The sequence below is a fragment of the Squalius cephalus genome, assembly GCF_949319135.1.
Source record: "Squalius cephalus genome assembly, chromosome: 5".
Classification (NCBI taxonomy): Eukaryota; Metazoa; Chordata; class Actinopteri; order Cypriniformes; family Leuciscidae; genus Squalius; species Squalius cephalus.
Window position 1 is genome coordinate 26,969,332 of NC_137126.1, and position 20,130 is coordinate 26,989,461.

General features: G+C 37.7%; 1 protein-coding gene across 2 annotated transcripts in view; it reads right to left on the bottom strand.

Moving 5' to 3' along the window:
• fras1 (Fraser extracellular matrix complex subunit 1) overlaps window positions 1–20,130 on the bottom strand; it is a 124,708-nt gene that overhangs the window by 24,295 nt on the left and 80,283 nt on the right. The window contains exons 29-43 of one of the 2 annotated variants that reach the window (XM_079871596.1): window positions 13,484–13,804; window positions 9,989–10,148; window positions 9,680–9,855; window positions 8,142–8,258; window positions 7,350–7,464; window positions 6,764–6,901; window positions 6,026–6,058; window positions 4,505–4,636; window positions 3,381–3,509; window positions 3,040–3,287; window positions 2,796–2,947; window positions 1,773–1,935; window positions 1,560–1,692; window positions 754–938; window positions 3–159 (exon numbers count right to left, since the gene is read on the bottom strand). In XM_079871596.1, the coding sequence (XP_079727722.1) occupies window positions 3–159; window positions 754–938; window positions 1,560–1,692; window positions 1,773–1,935; window positions 2,796–2,947; window positions 3,040–3,287; window positions 3,381–3,509; window positions 4,505–4,636; window positions 6,026–6,058; window positions 6,764–6,901; window positions 7,350–7,464; window positions 8,142–8,258; window positions 9,680–9,855; window positions 9,989–10,148; window positions 13,484–13,804 (2,359 nt within the window). The remainder of the gene's footprint in view (window positions 1–2; window positions 160–753; window positions 939–1,559; window positions 1,693–1,772; window positions 1,936–2,795; window positions 2,948–3,039; window positions 3,288–3,380; window positions 3,510–4,504; window positions 4,637–6,025; window positions 6,059–6,763; window positions 6,902–7,349; window positions 7,465–8,141; window positions 8,259–9,679; window positions 9,856–9,988; window positions 10,149–13,483; window positions 13,805–20,130) is intronic. The other variant, XM_079871597.1, reaches the window with a different exon arrangement.

Here is a 20,130-nt window from a genome sequence, read left to right on the forward strand (position 1 = left end):
ACCATATGAAGGCTTCTTGATGATGGTGAGGAGAAGCTCATTCTCAGGTGTGTCCTGGTCCAGCACATTTAGGGAGGAGTTAGTGATGACAACACCGGAGTTCTCCTCCACTTGGATGCTGTTTACTGAGATAATTGGTACTCTGTCCTCCTTGGTGTGCTATAAACATCAAATAACATAAGTTGAATAACAAATCAGGAAAGATAGAGAGGAAAGAAAGCTTTAAATCTGCGTCTCAGTGAGCCAGCGGCTCCGACCATCAAACAATTATAAGAGGCTGCTAAATGAATAAATAAAGTAAAACCAAAGAACCTGTATGTCTTTTATATTCTGTAAAATATTCATCAAAGAAACAGCGTGCAGTCTTAAACTCAAATTATTATTCTGTTTTTATGCCTGCACTAGTGTATGCATAGAGCGCATCAAATAATAATTTGTATACCTATATATAATCTATATACCCAGTTCGTACATTAGTTTGTCCACAAGTTGGCAAAACTGGCCTGGGCCATTACTTCACAGTCAAATAAGAAACAACAACAAACTGCTGGAGACAACAATAACAATAGACATGTGTTGATGAGTGAACAAAGAATTTTTTTTCTGTCATAACTTCTGGGGAGAAATAGCGAAGACATTGGACAAGATGAAACTTTCTAGTGTCAACCGCCTGTGTTCGTGCACACTATCAAATAGAGCAAACTTTGAAAGGCTACACATTCAGCTGTTTCAAATTTTGTGTTTCAAATATACCTGGATGTCTATGGTGACATCAAAAGCCTCGGTTTGACTTGATCCATCACTGATGTAAAAGCTGAAGACATCCTGGCGGATGTTGGCTTGGCGGATGTTTTGGACGTAGAAGATATGGTCTGAAGTGAGGTCTTCTATAGTGAAGGGGACGTCAGGGCTGATCACGTGAGATCCACCGATCAAAGCTGGACACAAAGGACACACCTCAACGTGTTGAACAAACGCCGCAACACTTTGAGCTCGAGTTTAGTCTCATAGTTCTGAAGACTGCATTTTACTGGGAACAACATTTCTGGGTCTAATATCCAATCAAATAATTGATCATGGAACAAAAACAACAAAAAAGTGACTTTCTAGACAAAACAGAGAGTGACTGTCAGTAAATTATTTAAGAATAAATAGCTGTGAGGAACAAAAACAAACCCAAAATCATGGAAATGAAAGTAAATACATCAAAGCAGAAATCAGAGTTTGCTTATGTGGTTTGAGTGAAAAACATTTGTTTTTCTTTTGAAAAACATATTTCGTACAACTGTCGTTGGGTGTTTATGTTCCACCATGATCTGCACCTCCTTTCATCTTCCTTCCTCAAACAGAAAGCCTGAATAAAGATTACTGCTTTAATCTGAATTTCACACATCTACAAATCTCTTTCACACCAAATGAGTGCTCTGCTCATGAATAAAATTACACCATCAGCAACTGAAAAAATAAATAAAAAATTCGCCCCGAGTGACTCAGAAAAGGAAACTAACATATAATGCTAGGTTATATATTACACATGGAGACAGCGCTGAGTGATTCACCTTTTTTTGTGTTCTCAATGTAGCCGTACTTGGGTGGGCTGACCAGCCACACCAGCAGGTCCTTTCTGGACGTGTCTGGGTCTGATGCAATGATGTGATTGGCTGAGAGCTGGACTCTCCCTCCTTCCTGGACCTGTCCATAGGAAATGCCATAAAGAGTTTAAAAAATGCTGAAAGAACCAGATCTTAAATTAAAGTGAGAACTATGCTCACCTTAATGCCGCTGCGGACAGTGACTACAGGTGGCTGCCTCTGGGTAGAGGTGATGGTGATAGTGAACATCTGGTTTTCCAGACGATTGTTCTCACCATCATAGACAACGAAGTGAAAAATGTCAGTGACAGGCTGGTTACCCGTTTCAAAGGAAGTAACATACCTATTTGGAAAAAAAAAAGAAAAAAAAACCTCACTATTTTCAACCTTCTTGAATTCTGAAATGATTCTCAAATTCTGAAAGAAAGAGAGCTGGGACACATTAAACTCTTTTGAAAAATTTCTGAAAACATAAGTTAAATGTTCCATCTGTTTAAAAAACTAACCACCAGAGGATGACAGTCAAATATGGGCAAAGACATAATCGCCTGAGGGAATTGTTTATATTTCATAATTTCTCAGCGGGCCTCAACAATTTAAAGCAATTAAAGCAGCTTGTGTTGACATGCATGTTGAGCCGCCCCAAGCACTTCAGCTCGCCAAACATTTTACATGCCTCATTTATGGAGTCTAATATTAACATAGCAGAACTAAGAATGATACATTAATACTGGTAATGATCTGAGAAACACATTGATAAAAAGATCAGGCCACATATTCAAAACAACATGAATTGAATATGCAGTAAAATTATGGTAAAAATGAAAGCAAATACTATCTAAATTAAATTATCGTAAAATATATTAGAGTAACAACTGCTAAGAATATAAAATACATAAATAGGCAGGGTTATAGTTAACTAAAACTAAAACCATGAAAAAAACTTTGATACTTGTAAAATATATATAAAAAAAACTTTAAATGATTTTATTTTAGCATTTTCATTTTCACTTAGTTTAACTTGATGTACTAAAATAACTAAAACGTAAATGAAAATGTATAAAGAAAACAAGACCTAATAACAATGACAAAAATAAAACCAACTTGCTAAAACTTTAAAATTAAAATGAAATATTAATACAATTTCATTTAATAAAATATATTAAAATGATACTACAATAACACTGGATGCAGGGAATTTACCTGATTTTGTGGTTGTTGATGTCCTCCATTGTAAAGGATGAATATTCACTAAGTTCCTCATGGTCTGTTTCAACCTTGTTTTTGGTGAGGATCCCATACATTGGCATAGAAACTAACTGCACAAAAATTCTCTCATCTGGAGATTCATCATCCTAAAAGGCATTGACAATGCTTTTTATGCATCCTGGAAACTACCAATTTTAACTTTTATTTTCAGTCATTGTAAGAACATGCCATTCCTCACCATATAAGCTAAATGTGAACGCCTAATGATGGTGCTGCTCTTCTCCGCCACTTCCATGGATAGCAAGGCCTTCGGGTCACGTTTGGGAGCATCACCTTTGACCTCAGACACCAAGACCTGCACTGTGATGGAGGTCAGTGAGATTCCATCCGTCACAGAGAAGGTCATGGAGTCCTCCTCGGTGGTGAGACCGGCATGCTCATACTGCAGAACGTTCCTGGTGACGTCACTGGAGGTGAAGGTGTCTCCTGAGGTGGAGGAGAATTTTGATAAAGAAACTGAGGCCAAAAAGTACAATAAAGAATCACACACTTTGTGAGAACCAAAAATGCTGCACCAACCATTGACCATCTGGACCTGCGAGCCAAGGTCCACTCTCAGGAGGGTCCCATGCAGCGGCCCCTCCACCAGCTCAAACTCCAGCTCTTCAGGGGCCGTGTCAGCATCTGTCACCGCTAACTGTCGCACACCTACACGAAATGGAAACAAGCCCAGTAAGATAAAAAAGGGGCACATTTTATGTTAATATTGTGCTGACTGACGTTTTACTGACATCTAGTGGTGTGGATGTAGCCTCATGCGAAAGGAAAAATTTTCAGTTACCAATTGGTGCTTTTCCATTACCAGTACCAGCTCAACTCGACTCGACTCGTCACGGCTCGGCTCGCTTTTCGCTCCGTTTTCCATTGCAGATAGTACCTCCACAATAGTACCTGGTCGTCATAGCGACGCCACTGGAAACTGCCGTGACGCGACACTTCTACTCTTCTACGCGACACACACCCGCTACCCACACACACAGGACAATGGAGGAAATCAAGTGTATGCTGTTTTTGTTTTTGCTGTTTTTTATTCAGGATACTCCGTCTGGCGCGTGCAATGATGACGCAGTGAATAGTGACGATTCTCTCTGACCAATCAGCAGTCTGCCGTGTTTTCACGTCACATTTTAGTATCGCCTCAGCTCGCTCAGAACCTCGCCAGAGGTGATACGAAAAAAATTACCTGGAAGCAGGTACAGGTACAACTTTTACACAGTGGAAAACCAAACAAAGGCGAGTCGAGTCGAGTCGAGCTGGTACTGTGTAGTGGAAAAGCGCCTAATGTCATTGTAGAAATGTGCTATTCGCAGGAAAATATTATTTTTTCAATGGGTGTCCAACAACAGGGTGTTAACTGAGAAAAAATGAGTAGTTTTCGACTAGTCATGGGATCTCTAAATGGTGGCCCCCATGAGGTGACCCGCCTCATGAAAAATGAAATAGCTTTTATTAGTATTTTTATTATTCTGATGTGACTGGAGTCTCATGTGAACATGATTTGAAACGTTTCTCAAAGGAGCTATTCAGTTCAAAACTTTAATGAGGTGTAAAACTTTTTAATGAGGAAAAAACCATACTGACTGGACCTTTCAAATACTTATTCATTCACTCTAATTACTTTGTTGCAATACTAGTTTCCTTACCCACTGGTGTCCTGCCGCCAAGGCTGACCTCCAGCACCGGATCCAGAATCTGAAAGACTGGCGGCTGCTGATGATTGGCCAACAGCAGAATAGCAAAGTCCATCTCTGGAGTGGTGTGCACTCCATCAGACACTGAAATAAGAGAGCGACTCAGAATAAGTGAATCATGCACAAAAACACTGTTGATCTTCAACCCAGTTCTGTCTTCTGCACTTCAGATGAATGAATGCAACAGACACAGGGAGGATGAATCAGACAGAAAAGAGTAAAAGAAATGTTCTCTTAAGCCATGACACAGGTTGTAAGTTGTAAGTGTCAGAGATGATTAAATTGTCATATTTGCATATTGAATTGTGGTTAGTATTGTCTTTCATGCACCTTTGTACAGTAATAATTTATAGCTGCCTTGCCTCTCCAATTGTTTTTGTGATTGTGTGTGCATCTGACTGCAAACAAAACACGGTTTGGGTGTCAAAACAACTGCACAGAGCTTTTAAATTTATCTTTTAAAAAGAGAAAATGGAAGTCTTTTTGTTGTTATGTAATACAGTTACCACAATAGAACAGTGGTGATTTGGTTTTAACCACTATTGTCATCAAAAAAGGATTACTCATATTCATTTATTTTGATTTCACAGTAAACAAAACTAGTAGTTACTATGGTATGCTGGTGGAAATAAACTTTTTTGTAAGGCTAGACACGATGAAGCCATTTCCCAAACCACAGTCACAATTTACATACTTACAATGCAAATGAGACAAAACAAAGACCTTGCACAGGGCAATGTAGGGCAGACAAACTCCTTTTAGAGCTGTTAGTAATAGAATGAAATGGATGGCGAGTAACACTAGACTGGAGAACAGCAGTGTCAGGAGTCGATGCTGAAAGAACTGTCAATGAAATTAAATGAAAAAAAAGAAGAAGAATAAAATGCAAACAGAATATTTGAATTTAAACTGTGAATGCAAACAGAAATCCACTGCTGAGCCAAGAGTCTCTATGTTTTATGACAACGTTTGATGTTTTCCTTCAGTTAAGAATACATATATAAGAGAGGAACAAAGTTCTTTCAGCATCGGCTTCTGACACTGCTGTTCTCCAGTCTAGTGTTGCCCGCCATCCATTTCACTCTATTACTAACAGCTCTAAAAGGAGTTTGTCTGCCCTACAGTGCCCTGTTTCCATCCAGACAAAGAAGGGCATATGAGAAGTCACAGCTCTGATTCATGAGTGCTGCAAGAAGAAGATGGATGCACAATCGTATTCTGCTGTCAGGTGGAATAAAGCGTATGGATGGACATCAGAAAGAGAGAGGGAATTATACTCCCTCTTAGGGGAGAGAAGGTCCCATAAATAAATAACAGCAACACACCAGCGAATGTGGGATCAGAGGCACAGAGGGATCTGTACATGGCATTTGAGAGGAAGAAATGAATTCTGAGTCTGCTGGAAGCTTGTAAGGAAAGGGAGAATAAGTCAGAGTCACAAGGGGGTTACAGAGGTCAAAAGTGATAATATACCTGTGAAATGAAGGCTCACTGACTCTGGTAGACCTGTAGGAATGAAAGATTGTTAGTGGTTACTTTCACAAACAACTGCTAACAAATCACAGTAATTAGCAAGCAGGGTGAGAGATTATTTCATATTTAAATATTTATGCAGAAGAGGGGAGTTTTACGACAAATGCATCGCTAACAATGCCTCAGCCGTTGGGTTTGACTGCTCAGAAGCAACAATTGGCATCAGAGTAGTAATAAATAAAAAGTGCGCTGACATATTTGCTAATTAACTTCCCATACAAACTATACGCATTTCAAATTAATGAGCGTGTCATGCTAGTATTGCATGCTTGTTACATTCATAGAACACTGTAAAAAAAAAAAAAAAAAAAAAAAAAAACCCAATTAAAACTGTTTTGGGACTCAGTTTTCTAGTTGAATGAATAACAGAACTGTCAATGAATGAATTTGAGTTGTATTAAAACCTATTACACTACACTAAACATATTAAAATGTTTAGTCTCTTATGCTCAACAAAGCTGCATTTATGTGATCAAAAAATAACAGCAATATCGCAAAATATTTACACCTTTTTTTATTTTATTTTATTTTATTTTATTCCTGTGATGTTAAAGCTGAATATTCACTGCCGTCTTTGTTGTCATATGATCACTCAGAAATCATCCAAATATACTGATTTGGTACTCAAAAAAAAAAAAAAAAAAAAAAAAATTCTTATGTAGTAAAGTAAAAACTAACCTGTAAATGAGTACTGATAAAGTTCCTGAAGGTGGGACGGTGCTTGTGGGGGTCTGTAGATAATTTTGCCACTGTCTACATCAGCCTGGGTGAAGAGGCGCACATGATGGTAAGGTCTGTCCCTGTGCTCCAGCGCACCTGAAAGAGGATAGTGACATCATCATGTTCATATTAATAAGACAATCAATCCAATATTAGAAGCTCAGAAATAATGAAAGAGAGATTGTGGGATAAAGATTATTTATGTAAAACTGAATTATTATCCATGAGCTAAGCCATTTGGGTGCATCACAATCTTTTTCCACCATTTTTTTAAACGTAAGAGAAGGTTCATGATGACCATTCTATTAATAATTGTAATTTAATCCAGATAAAACAACTAATCCATGAAAGGATATGAAACATATTATAGAACCACAAATGAAGCTTCTCACAAGTACCGTACCCTTGGCAAGTTCCACCTTTGAAATCATGTACTCTTTATTTAATGGTACAAAAAGAAGAACAAAACAAAACTATCAGGCTTCCATTATGCCTATGAGTGTCCTTCCCCTCACCCCTATGACAATAATAGAGGTTTAGTTACCATGGCCTGAGGTGAGTGCTTTGGTGATGTTGTAGACAAGCTTGTCGCTGGGCGTCTCAGAGTCAGTGAAGGAGAGAGCAGAGGGAGATATCACAGTCACGCGATCTTCCAGAGCCTGCACACACACACAGCCAAAAAAATTTACACTGATTAAGACAGTCTTTGTTTGCAGTCAACTGTCATATGCTTACCAAGACTGCATTTATTTGATATTTATTCAATAGTATTACAACTAAAACCATATTCTATTACATTTAAAATGTAATTTATTCATGCTGAATTTTCAGCAGTCATTACTCCAGTCTTCAGTGTCACATGATCATTCAGAAACCATTATATTATGCTGATTTGGTGGTCAAGAAACATTTCTTATTATTATCAATATAGAAATGCTTTGTGATGCATTTTCCTCCTAGGATTCTTTGATGAAAAGAAAGTTCAAAAGAACAGCATTTAAGAACAGACTTTTTTTTTTTTTTTTTAACAATGTGCAAGTTTTTACTGTCAATTTTGATCAATTTAATGTGTCCTTGCTAAACAGAAGTAGAAATTTTTTGGCCAAAAAGAAAATAATCATATCGACCTTAAGCTTTTCTCCCCGTTTAACTGGCAAGGTGTTTTAAGTGAAAAAACAAAAACATAAAAACATTTGACTAACCAGGAATATAAGTAAACAAAAAATAAAAAAAAAGCAGCAGCAGTTTCAAAGTCTGGATACACTGAATTTTAACTCCTATTTAACTAGATAGAGAATAATTTAGTCTTAATTTTGTCCTGCTGTTTGAATCTTACAGTAATCTGCAGATCGGCTCCAGGTGAGATCTGAGGCATGCCGGGGCTTTGAGGCATCACTCCTATAGTGAAGGTCTGCTTATCACTCAGAGTCTCTGGATAAACCTCACTTGAAACCTGTCAACAAAAGTACCCACGCATGAACAAACATTTATGAACTAAACAAATACCACAGTGCACATGTGTGTTTCCACTAGAATTTATTTATTTTAAAATTTTTGTGAAAAAAAAAATGTCCGTGTGGAAATTAAATTTGGTTGAATTGGGGGGGGGGGGGAGGGGGTTTACTTCATGATCACACAAACACCCCTGAGGACATAAATTAAACCGTGTTGAACCATTAAAGCTAAAATCTTGTTTAATGAAGTCTGTGGCACAGGGTGCAGCCTCAGGCAAGATGAGAAGAGAAAAGAACAAACAAGACGGGAAAGCAATTTTCTGCAGGAGGACGAAAACACTGTTGTGTCAAGAGTCATTAGGGGTTTAAGCTGATGAATTAACTGTGATTGAATGTCCTTTAACGCTGCTTACACTGATTTGAAACTGGATTTGAAGACAAATTAGCTCATTTATACCGAAGTAATGCAGTGAGGCTGGTGAAGGAGAAGTAGGACAGATGGACAAATTGGCCTAAGAAGAGTGTGAAGCAGAACTGAAGTAAAATGGAGAAAATAGTCCAATAGTGCGAGAGACGGGAACAATGTGTTTATCTTCCTAAGAGGTTTGTGTTCGCTTTGTGCATCACTTGTAACAGGAGATACGCTGATCTAAAAGTCTGATATTGGGTGTGTGAGAGAGAAAGAAAGAAAGGTACACTACCATTCAAAAGTTAGAGGTTGGTAGTTTTTTTATTATTATTCTTACAAGGCTAATTCCCCCCCACTAAATACAGTAAAAACTGTAATATCGTGAAATATTATTACAATTTAGTTTTACTTTTACAATTTAAAAGATTTATATTTTAATATATTTTAACATGTTATTCCTGTGATGGCAAAGCTGAATTTCTAGCATAAAGTTTAAAAGAACAGCATTTATTTGAATATATATATTTTTGAAACAATGTAAAAGACTTTCTGGTCACTTCTGATCAATCTAATAAATTATTGCTAAATGAAAGTATTCATTTCTTTAAAAAAAAAAAAAAAAAAAAAACACCCAGCCACCCCAAAAAATCCAAACCTTTGACCGGCAGTGGATAAATGTGCATAAAAAGTAACATCTCCTGAGCAATCTTAATTCATATCAACACAATGTGCCCTTTTGTATAGTGACTCTCAAATATAAATGATTGCAGTAAAATTTACTTATGTGAAGAGCATCAAAATTGGATCCAAATTGTATTAATATCAAATATCAAATTGTTTTTATTTTTAATTTATATATGTGTAAAATATGTGAAACAGAGCAGTACATATACAGATTAAAACATGAACACAGCCAGATGTTAACCTTTGATTCTACAATCTGAGCCGCAGGGCTCTTGCTGAACTGACAGTATATGCCTTGGGTTAAATTTATTGCGCAGTGTGTCTCACCTGAAACTGAAAAGTGTCTCTCTGTGTTCCAGAACCATAGTGTCTGTACCAGACAGTTCCTTCATTAACATCTTGCTGTGTAAATGAGCTGGTGGGTGTGGTGTCCTGACCATCTGGGAAAGACTGCCATGCTTCCACAGGACCATCGGCGGGCATAGACACCAGCACGATTTCTCCTAGACACACACAAGTTTCCTTTAGAAAGAAGCATTTTACTGTAGTTCATGGCACTGAATTGAGTTCAGAAAGAAAGACAGACATAGAGTAAGGAATTCTAGAGTCCGATAATGATAATGATGATGATGATACCGTGTTTGGGCTGTCCACTCTCAGAATAAATGGTGTACAGGATTTCAGAGTCACTGGCTCCTTGGAACTGAGCATTGAGACACTTTTTAGACAGCTGTACCATTCCTCCCTCCCTCACCCAGGTCTTAGGCACTGAACGCAGATGAGGAGTCAATCCAACCTAAAGAGAAGCCATAATGCACCATTAATGGTATGTTTATTTCAGCTTATAAAAGCATGTAAAGTACCTCATAATAAAGTAATAGTTTATACACTACTGTTCAAAAGTAACTGTTCAAATGTTTTTGAAAGAAATCTCATAAGTTCACCAAGGCTGCATTTATTTGACCAAAATACAGTAAAACAGTAATGTTGTGAGATACTATTACAATTTAAAATAACTGTTTTCTTTTTAAATGTTTTAAAATGTATTTTATTCCTGTGATGGCAAAGCTGAATTTTTAGCATCCATTATTCCAGTCATTAGTGTTACATTATCCTTCAGAAAGATCCTTGCATTTTACATTGAGAAACATCAAGGCTACACTTCCTATGCAAGGAATCTTTAGATCCTGAGTGGGCTCTGAACATCCCAAGACTAGCTGAGGAGCTCATTGTGGTGAATAAGATCATCTGCTTCACAGATAATCAAAGACTTTCAAGGATGTGGAGAGATGAAAGCTCTGATTCACAAAGGAAACACCTTGGCACCCTTCCACCACCTTCCTGCTGATCCTGATCACCTCTCTGAGAGCGGGATGGATTTATAAGGCAAGGTTTTCACGGAAGAGTTCACTCATGGGTCAAAATTATAAACTCTCCCTTATGAGATTTTTGCTGCATTTCATGTAGTGCATTTCTACCTGATATGACCCTTAAAGATGACTTTAAAGTAAACTACTGTCGATTCATTCATATTACATAACACTAGAATACAACCAATTAATTTTGATGTTACACATCAAAATGAAACATTTTTTCCCTGACAAAACATCTTGTACAGTGAAGTTGATACCTGGAAATATTTTCTTTCTTTCTCTAACTTTCTCTCGATTTAGAGATCAAAGTGTGGATAGTGCAGGTATTTGAGGTCTCCAGACTACATTAAACCAAGGATCATTCACCAGTGCTGACCAATTACATGGATCAGGTACTACAAATGCCAAAGAACTTCTCTTCAAAAGGCTAATTGAAAGTCAGCTTCCTCATTTATCCCTTTTTGTCTTCATTGCAGAAATCCACATTATGAATCTTTTGAGATCAGTGACTTTGGCTCTTAGCTCCTTGTGTTGTGGATGTAATTTGACCTTTCCACTGACTCAATGGGTCTCATTCATGAAACATTCGTAAATATACGAGTAAATATGTGAGTGATTTGCGCGTAAAGAGACCTTCCCGAAAACTCTTCTCCTGATTCACAAATACTTCGTAAACGTCAGATGTGATAGTGAAATGTGTGTGTGTGTGTTAATGAATTCCAATCAGTCGTAAATGGGACGCACGTGCATGCTCATTCTCAATTACCATAAATCCCGCCCATTAAATCCGACTGACAACTTTAAATGGGCATCATATTATGACACCAAACGAAGGATTGCCAGCATATTACAGATGCAGTTAATGGAGTTTCATCTGTTAATCGAACAGTCTCAGAAGTGAAAACAAAATGGTTCGACATGAAGCTTGACTGCAACACTTGTGACTTGCGGACTTGTGTTCCGTTTGCAGATGCTATTACTGGCTCTCATAATAAAAGTAAAAAGAAAAACCGTATGTAATTACTATATATAATTTTTTTTTTTAAATGCTGTGTAAATATGTACCCGATTAAGGTGAATTAAAATGCAGCCTTATTAATGAGCAAAACGTTCGGATGTTAAACGCACTATTTACGCGGGGCTGGGAGCAGGTGTAGATTTATTTCGTACCAACTAACATTTGGAAAATACGAACATTTTAATGAATCCGAAAATTTACACCAGAACCACTTTACACACGATTTACACAAAAATTCGTTCTGCTCGTGTTTCATGAATGAGATCCAATGACACTTACGTGATTGCAAAAGATCTTAATGAGGCCTTCGTGTGATTCTGCCCAGTATAACTTGCTGCTATCCTACCAGTAAAAACGATGTGCTATTGATCAGAAAACAGAGTATTTACCCTGAAATAGGGCTTCCATTTGTCAAAAGCTGCTTAGGATGGGAGATAAGAGGTTGCAGCAGGGAACAAGGCAGGTGTAATCGGATGACACTACAGAGAGATGTGTGGATAACTGTGTATGGAAGGGGGAAGAGAGATTGAAAAGAGCAAACAAAGTGCTGCTATCTGTCTAGACATCAGCAGGCTGAGGGCATGTCAAATAGTCAGAAAGAAGCAATTTCAAGAGGGTGGTGATGATTATGTATGTAGGTATAGTGGGAGAGAGGTATGAGATAGTGGGGTTTACCCTGTCATGAAAAACACTTTACGCACAGTAGTCTATATCACAGAATTGATCCACTGTGTCTCAATGTGCTTGCACTGTCAGAAAAAAATTGCAAAATTGTACCTACATCATATTTTTGCTACAGGGTACATACTAGTACCTTAATGTTTAAATATATGATCCTGTGAGGCAACGAGCACAGTAGTCGCAACCTCTGTATATTACTTTTCAGCGCTTGGTACAATGTGTATTGAACTTTGTTGTTGAGGTTTATTTGGTTCTGTTCCTTAAACCTATCTTTGTAAAGCGACCTTGGGTGTTGGAAAGGCCCTATATAAATAAAAATTATTATTATGAATTATTATTAGTTGAACCCTATGTGATCACAAACAGACACCAACAGTACACTGCAAAAAGTGGTAACCTACAACTGTTACCTTAATGAGCAGTTTCTAGCTTAAAACCATTTAAGAAGAGATTTTAAAACCCAAAACAGGATCCCCTTGCAAGTGATCCTCATCTTAAATTATAATGGCAGCTAAATAATTTGAAGTACAAAGACCCATCCATCTCTCTATCCATTCTCTAAACCTCTCGCCCTATGTAGGGTCACAGGGAAGATAAGTAATAAATCAAGACATTACGCAGCGGTAGCCTGAGGTTCAATCATCAAGGATTTTCAGCATAAGGTGGGTGCAGGAATCCATAATTAGCCAAAAAAACCTTGGTCTTAGTCCAAAATGCAGAAGAGCTGATGGCGTGCTGGTTTTTTTTACACACTTACTTGAAGGAACATGACACATTGATAGGCCTATAAATAATTACAAGGTATTCAGTATTTAGTTATTAGTTTTAAACGGCACATTTACAATGATAAAAAAACCCTTCCAATTACAGAAATATGTAGAAATTAAACACATTTAGCTGAAATTTTTAAAAAACCAGAGGACATGCCATTTCAAAGAATATAAAACTATATAAGCAGAATAGCACTACACATAAGTATGATAAAAAAAGAATACTTTTTGATCAGGCGAACTGTCACTTAGCAAATCTTTTTAAGAGTAAAACCAGTCATGTCCGTACCTTTTGAGCAATGCTGATGTGAAACAGGATGTTCTGGTAGCTGTGTCCATCATTGACCTGCAGCAGAAGTCTGTCCTGGTCTCCTTCTGAACCATCGTGTACATACTGCAGCTGCTCAAGATCCAGGTCTTCCAGTTTAAAATTGGTTACCTGCACATCACCATGCACGTGTGTCAGGTGACCATGCTGAGGTGGATCCAGAACCGTGATGAAAACGTCTTGTGGGTTATCAAGGTCACTGATGTGAAGAATGGACCTGCTGATGACGGCTGTCTCACCAGTGTTAATGTACAGGATTTGGTTGGTGATCACAGTGGGTGGCTGTTGAAGGTATAATATAACATTAATATTTCATTCAAACTCAGTTTCAGTGAAACACAGAGGAGACAGTCAATCTTATCAGTAAAATATTTAAGATTTCACAATTTAATATTGGGGCCCCAATGCCCTTATTCTGTATTCTTTTTCCATCTACGTATTTTCCCAGTTTTATTTTGTGAATTTAGGCACGCAGAGGTGAGAATTCTATCAGTGCTTGATTAGAGTTGCTCAAATGAAAGACAAGATGCATGAAAATGAGGGAAACAGAAGGATGATTTCTGTGCATTTGAGGTCCAAATGGGACTAACACAGACACAAATGGACAATACTGGATGTTGTTTTAGGAGTGTTTAAAGTGTGTATTTGTGTTCAAAGTCCCTGCAGGATCCAACATAACTTTGTATATCATGACTTCATTCTGTATCCTTCCGCATCAACACTTATTTTCCAATTATATTTTTGGCCACTTTTAGTTATAGGCAAAGAAAAGAGATGACAAACGTTGCAGGCACGATTTGAATTAGTGTTGTCCAAATGAGCACCAAAGCATTTTGTTAACAATATACTTTTTGTGTAAAGCAATTTAAACTAATGAAGATTCATTACGCTGCTGTTGCACAGAGATGTGGAGAAAATCAGGCCACATTTGTTTACCACCACTCAGGGAAGACAAGAGCAAATGGTTTATTTGCAAAAGACAATCTTTCCCCCCAGGGAGGGATTATTGCATTTTTACTCTCTTTCTCTAAGGAATAGATTCACTCTCTCACTCTCTCACACAGTGAGAGAGTGTCTCTCTCTCTCTCTCTCTCTCTCTCTCTCTCTCTCTCTCTCTCTCTCTCTCTCTCTCTCTCTCTCTCTCTCTCTCTCCACTTTGAGATACTGCCTCACTCAACAGAAAGAAGTGCTCTGACTTCATGGGCTGCTGTTATCAATCCATGAGGGGCAGGAATGTATTTTGGGTGTTATTTGTTGCAATGACATCCATTAGATTTCTGTTGGGGAGCTCAGGTTTCTGTGTGTGTGTGTTCGTTTGGCTGGTGGAGGTCAGTGAGACAGGCAGTTCTCTGGAGGCAGTATCTACAGTATAAAGTGTAACAAAATGCTGCAGAGGAGTGAAAGCGAGAGAGATAGAGAGAGGGGGAAGAGATGCTGGTTCAGTGTGAGCTATAATGCCCTCCTCAGAGTGAGGATAATGGGCAGTCAATCTATGTTAAGGATGTGGACTATGGGTGTAAACAGAGACTGTATAAGACAGAGGTGGTCGCTCAGGCAATATGGCGACTGTAGGAATGGAATGGTGTTATAAACATATTTGTTGAGAAAACTGATCTGTCCTTAAGGGACTTCATCCTTTATATGTATCAGTAAAAGTTTGGACACCCTTGATATAATTCATATTTTTCATGATCTTAAAAAACCATTGATCTTAAGGTGTGTTTAAATGCTTAAAGATGAAAGTGCCGTTAAAGTCACATGTGGGCAAGATGGCGCCGTGCATGTGGCAGCCTGTCGCAGCAGCTCTGAAAGTTTTTTACCTTTTTTATCTTTTTAATTCTCTTCATCGATGTCTGAGGAATGTGTTTATATGTGGTCCTAAGTTTGAGAGTATCAAGAAGCATTGAATTATGATTCTTTTTATTTTGGCTTAATTGGAACTTTGGGGACAGTATCGGGAGCACCAAACTTTTGCTCCATTATTTATTCAAGAGAACAACTATTGGCACTTTAGCACACAGCGATGTCAGCTGTACCTAGAATGGAGACTCCTGTGGAACTAAGGAGGAGGAGAAGGGGGTGTAGAGCTGGTGTAAACCGACTGAAGAAAAGACGACATAAACCATTTTAACCCGCGGGATCATCATGGGAAATGTCCGGTCGCTTGGGAATAAAATGGAGGAGCTTACGGCACTAACAAGGATGCAACGGGAGTATCGTGAATGCAGTTTTATGTGTCTTACTGAGACTTGGTTGAGCGAGAGAAAGCCGGACTCGGTTGCAAAATTGGATTGCTTTCATCTTATGCAAGCAGACAGGTGTGCTGCGGAGACTTGTAAGAGAAAAGGAGGTGGGCTGGCACTGTTTGTCAATGAACGCTGGTGCAATCCGGGTCATATCACGGTTAAAGAAAAACTGTGCAATAAGGATATTGAACTAATTGCGGTGGGGCTGAGGCCGTACTATTTGCCAAGAGAATAGCGATAACGGTGTATATCCCTCCTTCGGCCAATGTGACTAATGCTTGTGAATATATTAATACTGCTACAGCTAGGATACAGTCAAAATATCCCCAATCACTGATTACTATCTCTGGTGATTTTAACCAAGCATCTCTACATAATACTCTCCCCACGTTTACTCAGTATGTGGACTGTGAAACGAGAGAGGTTTGGAAAGATCTAAATGTGATGTCCGGACATGAGAATAAAATAAGGAGATACACTGCCCCTGGTGGTCAGACATGGGCAGATGATTTTAAATGTATTTTTTTAACAGATTTGATGTTGGGTCTAATGATTTTGAACATTCTTCACTAAGTAGTTTAACACGGAGTTCTTCATCACATCCACCTCCAGCTCTAAGCTCATCCTTTTCTCCCATTTGTATGTTCCTGGTTTTTCAATATCAGTTGAACAAGTAAGAATTGAGTTAAGGAGAATTAAGATGAAGAAATCTCCAGGTCCGAAGATCCTAGAGTTCTTAAGGCCTGTGCTGATCAGATTTGCAGGGTGGCTCATTAAATTTTTAATTTGAGTTTGCGTTTAGAAAAATTACCTGTTTTATGGAAGACATCATGTGTAGTACCCGTACCTAAGTTAACAAATCCCATGGAGTTCTCGCACTATAGGCCAATTGCTTTAACAGCACAGTTAATGAAGGTTTTTGAGAGACTGGTATTAAACCATTTAAAGTCAGTATTGTATGGTGCTAAAGATAAACTAAAGTTTGCTTATAAAACTGGTGTTGGGGTGGATGATGCACTTATTTACCTCCTGCATAAATCCTTAAGTCATTTAGAGACCCCGGATAGCACAGTCAGAATTACATTCTTTGACTTCAACCTTCACTACTACGAAGTAAGATGGAAAATGTTGGAGTACATCAGAGTATGGTCAATTGGATAACTGATTATCTCTCTTATAGACCACAGTATGTGAGGATGCAGGACTGTGTGTCTAAAGTAGTGACGTGCAGCACTGGAGTCCCTCAAGGAATGGTTTTAGCACCATTTTTGTTCACTTTTTATACATCAGATTTTCAGTATAATTCTAAATCTTGTCATCTCCAGAAATTTTCTGATGATTCTGCAATAGTTGGCTGTATAACAGACCATGATGAGAGTGAATATAGGGAGCTAATAAAGAGTTTTGAGGACTGGTGTGAGAAAAACCGTCTCAGGCTAAATGCTAGTAAGACAAAGGAAATTGTGGTTGATTTTAGCAGACTTCCTCAGCAAGCGGTACCAGTAAATTTAAGAGAGTCAGAAGTTGAGATTGTAACAACTTACAAGTATCTGGGTGTATATTTGAACAACAAGCTCAACTGGTCTGACAATACGATGCAAATTTATAAGAAGGGTCAAAGTCGTATTCATTTGTTAAGGCGACTGAGATCCCTTTGGGGTAGGCCTATGTCATGTAGAGTTGGGGTACTCGGACTCTCGAGTCAAATTTTGAATGAACTCGGACTTGTCACGCACTCGGATGAATACTCAGACTTGAAACGGACTCGGACATTTTAGACTCGGAAAAACTTCCGAGTACAGTCGAGTCCGGGCACTGGAGGACACAATATTATTCAAAAACGAAATGAAACTACTTGTGTTGTTTCAGCGTTGATCACTGTAGCCAATCACAGCATGAACACAGTGGCAAATCAGAGGCGTTTTAGAGAGTCACCATGCGGAGAATTCACTCAAAATGTATGTTCAGAATCAGCATGAGCTTTATCCTTTCGCAAATCCCCTCATAAACAACAAAGTATATGCAATATAAATAAGAGATTCACTGTGCAGTGCGGACAACTTCAGTGTTTATGATGAGAGTTTTAGTGAGAGTGCAGAACGCGGTAAGTAAGTGATGGCAAAGGGAGCGCTATTGACGATCTAAATAATAGTTTTGTTTTTCACGCTTCTAGAGGACCAGTGGTTACGTTCACACTATAAATTATAAAGAGTGATAACTGCATTTAAATGTGGGAGTGAATCCGCTAAATTTTAGTCCTGTCATGAAATTGCGATGATTGACATAGTAACCATAGCAACCTGAAAACGTGATAACCATAGCAACATTTTGGTTTTTCTTACATTTACACTTTAGTCATAAGTTTACATACACCTTGCAGAATCTCCAAAATTTTATTTTTATTTATTTTTTAATAAGAAGGATCATAGCTTTTTCACATAACAGATATTTAAAAGCCTAGTCCACAAGACAAAATACAAACACAAAATACAAGACAAATTACATAGGCTTGATTTTAATATTGTGTGTCATTACCTGAATGATCCACAAAAGGTTTTTTTTTTGTAATGATTGTTCATGAGGAAAAATCCTCCAGCTCCTGCACATTCTTTGTTTTTCCAGCATCTTCTACATATTTGACATATTTATATCTTACTAGCAGTGTCTATGATTGTGAGATCCATCTTTTCACACTGGTGACAACTGAGGGACTCATACACAACTGTATTCATTAAAATTCATTAATCAATGTAGTCCTGCCCTTCAGAGGCTAAATAAGATATTAGCATATAAAACAAAATAAAATTTAAACATCACCATCATCTTGCTCAAAAGTTTACCCCTGGCTATGCATCGTGTTGTATTCTTGAGCATTACCTTGCAGATTCTGAAAGATGTACAATAGGTAAACGTATGACTGTAACTAAACATTGCAATCATTTTGTAAGGTTTAAAATATTAATTTAAGAGCTCAGTGGTGAGACCTTTCGCCGGAATTTGATTGACAAGTGATCTGACCAATCATAATGCAGATTAAAATCAGTGAAAAATGCTGTGTATTGATTTCTTTTTGCAGTTCTGATGTTCATTCATGTTTAATTTGTGCTATAACTAGAAGAGATTATCAGTTCACGTGCTACTTGAACTGAGGCCTACACATTAAAGCACCACTAAACAGTATTTATTGTTTGAATTTCATAAAAAGTAAAAAATTTAAAAGCTGAGACTTTATTTGATACCAAAAGTAGCCTGCTTTGTCTTGTCTGTTGGCACATTGTCAGTCTCCTCTTTGCTCCGCAATATATTTTTCACTGTGTGAGAACATGTGGAGTGAGACCGGAATGGCTTGTCGGACGTAGCAACAGTAACTAAGAGGGGCGGGTCTTTGTGAAAGGTCTATTTCAAATCCCAACACTAATGTCATGTACTACTTAAGACCTTCTATGACTCTGTAGTCTCATCTGTGATTTTGTACTCTGTCACATGTTGGGGAGGGGGAACTGTTGGAAAAGGAGAAGAATAAAATAAACTTATAAAGAAGGCAGGCTCTGTCATGGGGAGTGTGTGTTACCCACCTTACAGGAGATAGTGCAGGATAAAATGATTGGGAAACTTTCTCCTATGATGAATCATGATTGTCATCCTCTTAATGAAATATCTCAAGCTTTTTTGAGTACCTACAGCTCAAGATTAATTCATCCACGCTTTTACAAGGCGCGTTTTAGGAGGTCTTTTTTCCCAACCGCAATTAGATTTTACAACAAGTGTTATACAAGATGATAGACTATTTTCTTTTTACTTGGTTGTATTTAATCATAATGATTTGAGAAATTGATACTGGAGAACAAGATTTGTTGCTGTTGTGAATGTTGTTGTATGTTTTCTATTTATTCATTGTATTTTTGTGCTGCTGTGACATGTAAATTTCCCCCTGGGGATTAATAAAGTTTATCAAATCAAAAAATCTAATCAAATTAAAAATAGTTTTGTAGACAAATTGTACCTAAATATGAATCTCTTTACAAAGCTAATTTTTTATTTATTTATTCATTCACTCATTCATTTACTTATTTATTGTAAGCAGACATTGAAGGACAATTGGCCAACTCAAGTGTCCAGCATAAGTGGCAAGTCTTGTACACTGAAACATTATTGTTTTAAAAAGCATCCCAACTGAATACTTCATGAAGTTGGTTGAGAACATGCCCAGAATGTGCAGAGCTGTAACCTAGGCAAAGACTGACACCTTTAAATAGGCTAAAATATAAAATAATAAGGTATAATTTGTTCACCATTTTACTGGGCACTACATAGTTGGTTTGAATGAGTTTATTATTATTCTAAAAATGTGTGAAATAATAA